Raw genomic sequence first — 2,988 nt, 5'->3', positions numbered from 1 at the left:
TTTTTTTTTTTAAAAAAAAAAAAAAAAAAAAAAAAAAAAAAAAAAAAAAAAAAATCTGTTCTCACTCCTACCACACAACATCTATGCGCATTCACTTCATTGTCAACATCAATATTAATACAAATTACAACACGACGTGTGTTTTGTTGAATCAGGCAAGTATAGAGATTTTTTTTATCTATAAAGGTTATATAGATACATTTGCACAAAAAAAGGTTATATAGATACATTGTTCAAGAAATCCTTTGTTCTAGAATGATGATCTTAAGCTTCTTACTGAAAGTCTTCATCGTATCATTCCCTTTTTTCTTTGTATTCCAATGTTTCTTCCTCTACAAGAAATCTCACGGAAGCCCTTTGTTCAAGAAATGGCCTTTCCGCGGCCGCCGGATGGTTCCACGTTGGCTCATCCAAATCCATCGAATATATGATTTGATGGTTAAGGGCCTTGAGGCTAACAATCTGAACTTTGCTGTCAAAGGACCCTGGTTTACTGGAATAGATTTCTTACTCACGGCTGATCCAAGGAACATCCATCACATACTAAGTTCAAACTTTCAGAATTACCCTAAAGGACCTGGATTCAAGAAGATCTTTGATGCTTTGGGAGATGGAATTTTAGCCGCTGATTCGGAGTTGTGGGAGGATCTGAGGAAGTCAAATCACACCCTTTTTCACAATAAAGATTTTCTTGAGCTCGCGGTGAGTAGCAATATAAGAAAGTTGAAGAAGGATCTGTTTCCTTTTCTTGATAAAGCTGTTGAGGAAAACATCACCTTAGACTTACAAGATGTGTTCCAGAGATATATGTTTGACATTTTCTCAATTTTAATTAATGGTTATGATCCAATGACTCTATCCACTGAAACGCCCGAAGTTGAGTTTCCTGAAGCTGTAGATCTCGGTCAAGAAGTGGTCTTCTATAGACATCTCAAACCTGTGATTTTGTGGAAGCTTCAAAGATGGTTTGGGATTGGTCTTGAGAGGAAGATGAAAGTTACGATGGCCGCTGTCGATAAAATGCTTGCGAAGATCATATCTTCAAGACGAGAAGAGATAATTAGTGGGGAAAGAGAGACATCAATGGACGTGTTAACATATTATATTAATGTGGACACTACCAAATATAAGCTCTTGAAACCGAAAAATGATATGTTTATAAGAGATGTTGTTTTTAGTCTATTGGCAGCAGGAAGAGACACTACAAGCGCAGCTCTCACTCGGTTCTTCTGGCTTCTTTCTATGCATCCCCAAGTTATGGCCAAGATCCGAGACGAGATCAACACAAAGTATGATCCTGCAGATCTAGAGAAGCTCGTATATCTACATGCTGTCTTGTCTGAAACTTTACGACTCTACCCACCAGTTCCATTTAATCATAAGTCACCCGCGAAGTCCGATGTGCTTCCAAGCGGACACAAAGTTGAAGCCAATTCAAAGATTATAATCTCTGTTTACGCGCTGGGAAGAATGAGATCTGTATGGGGAGAAGACGCATCAGATTTCAAACCAGAGAGGTGGATTTCAGACAAAGGAAGGCTAAGACAAGAACCTTCATACAAGTTCCTTGCATTTAATTCCGGTCCAAGAACTTGCTTGGGTAAGAATTTGGCTCTCTCGCAGATGAAGATAGTAGCTGTGAACATCATACGAAACTACGAATTTAAAATCGTTGAAGGTCAAAAGATCGAACAAGGTGCCTCTATGATTCTTAGTATGAAGCATGGTCTTAAAGTCACGGTCAGTAAGAATACATGATTTTGATGCTCGCTTGGCTTCTATGCCTAACTATTACTATCCTCTTATATGTTTCGCTTGATTTTTGGGTTTGCCTACAATAATAGTTTGGATTGAGGTAACTCTCCAATAAATATTGTTTTTCAATTATACAGCTTTCTTTATTAAAACGTGGCCTATGGTGTTGTAAGCGATCACAACTTTTATGGAATTTAATCAAGATAATATAATAAAAACTAGAAGTTGTAATGTTGATGTCTCTCTATTTTACACATTTTTATGCATATTTTTAGTTATGTTTTGCATTGTCTAAAACTTAACCTTAGTATTTCTAGGTATTTAACCTTAGATATTTGTATTTAGGTGTTTTAAGATGTTGCATTATTGCATTGTTGCATTTTGGATAAAAACAGGTGCTTTGAGGCTAAAAAAATAGCAAGAATGAAGGGTCACCCGAGCATGTATTCGAAGGTGTGATCGTGCAAGAAGAACAACCCGAGACCTTAATCCGAACAAGCGGATCTAAGCTCAAGAGGAACCACCTGAAGCCCAATCTGGAGAGGTGCCCGACCCTAGCCTCTTGTAGGACTTCAAATGAAGGTTGTGCAGCTAGGTCAAAGGGTTTCTATATATAAACCTTTTCCTATTTTCTCAAAAGGGAACACGCCACACACGACAGAGAGAGAAAGTGAGAGCTACCTAGGGCGATTTCCACCCGATTTTCATACTTTCTTTGAGAGATTTGGTTTTTTAGTATTTTCCTTTTTCCAGTTTGTAATTCTACTTTCGGTTCTTTACCGTTTTCGATTATACTATTTATTTTCCATGCCATTCTTATTCATATCTATTTTCATGTCGTTTGTGATGAGATCTTAGTAGTGAACCAAAGTTTCTAGAGATAGGATAGGCTAGTATGTATTCTTAATAGGTTAGGATGTTTTAGCTTAATTGGCTAGTATCTATTTTTCGTTCCGCCACACCATTTTGTTGCGGAGTGTAAGGGCAGCGTGGTTGTTGTAAACTGCCATGTAGAGTGAGATTTTCTTTTAAGTTTGTGACTTGTATATTCTCCTCCATTGTCTTATCTTAGTACATTTATCTTAGCAATGAAATGATTAGTGACATAATTTTGAAAATTGATTAAGGCATCATACACACGGTCCTGAGGGTAAGAGAGTAATCCAAGTATACTTTGATTTTTCATCAATAAAGGTCACAAAATACTTGTTGTTATCTCTAGATAAGCATGGT

General features: G+C 37.0%; 1 protein-coding gene across 1 annotated transcript; it reads left to right on the top strand.

Moving 5' to 3' along the window:
- Positions 240–1,952, top strand: LOC104787008 (alkane hydroxylase MAH1-like). Its single transcript, XM_010512499.2, has one exon. It carries the CDS (start codon positions 256–258, stop codon positions 1,756–1,758), a length of 1,503 nt encoding a protein of 500 aa, XP_010510801.1. The 5' UTR covers positions 240–255; the 3' UTR covers positions 1,759–1,952.

This window comes from Camelina sativa, chromosome 5 (assembly GCF_000633955.1).
Source record: "Camelina sativa cultivar DH55 chromosome 5, Cs, whole genome shotgun sequence".
NCBI lineage: Eukaryota > Viridiplantae > Streptophyta > Magnoliopsida > Brassicales > Brassicaceae > Camelina > Camelina sativa.
The sequence above is the reverse complement of the archived record's forward strand: the minus strand, read 5'-3'. Positions and strand labels throughout refer to the sequence as shown.

What these genes read in the sequence shown, in the direction of transcription:
- LOC104787008 (XM_010512499.2), top strand. Translation starts at nt 256, where the DNA reads ATGATGATCTTAAGCTTCTTACTGAAAGTCTTCATCGTATCATTCCCT.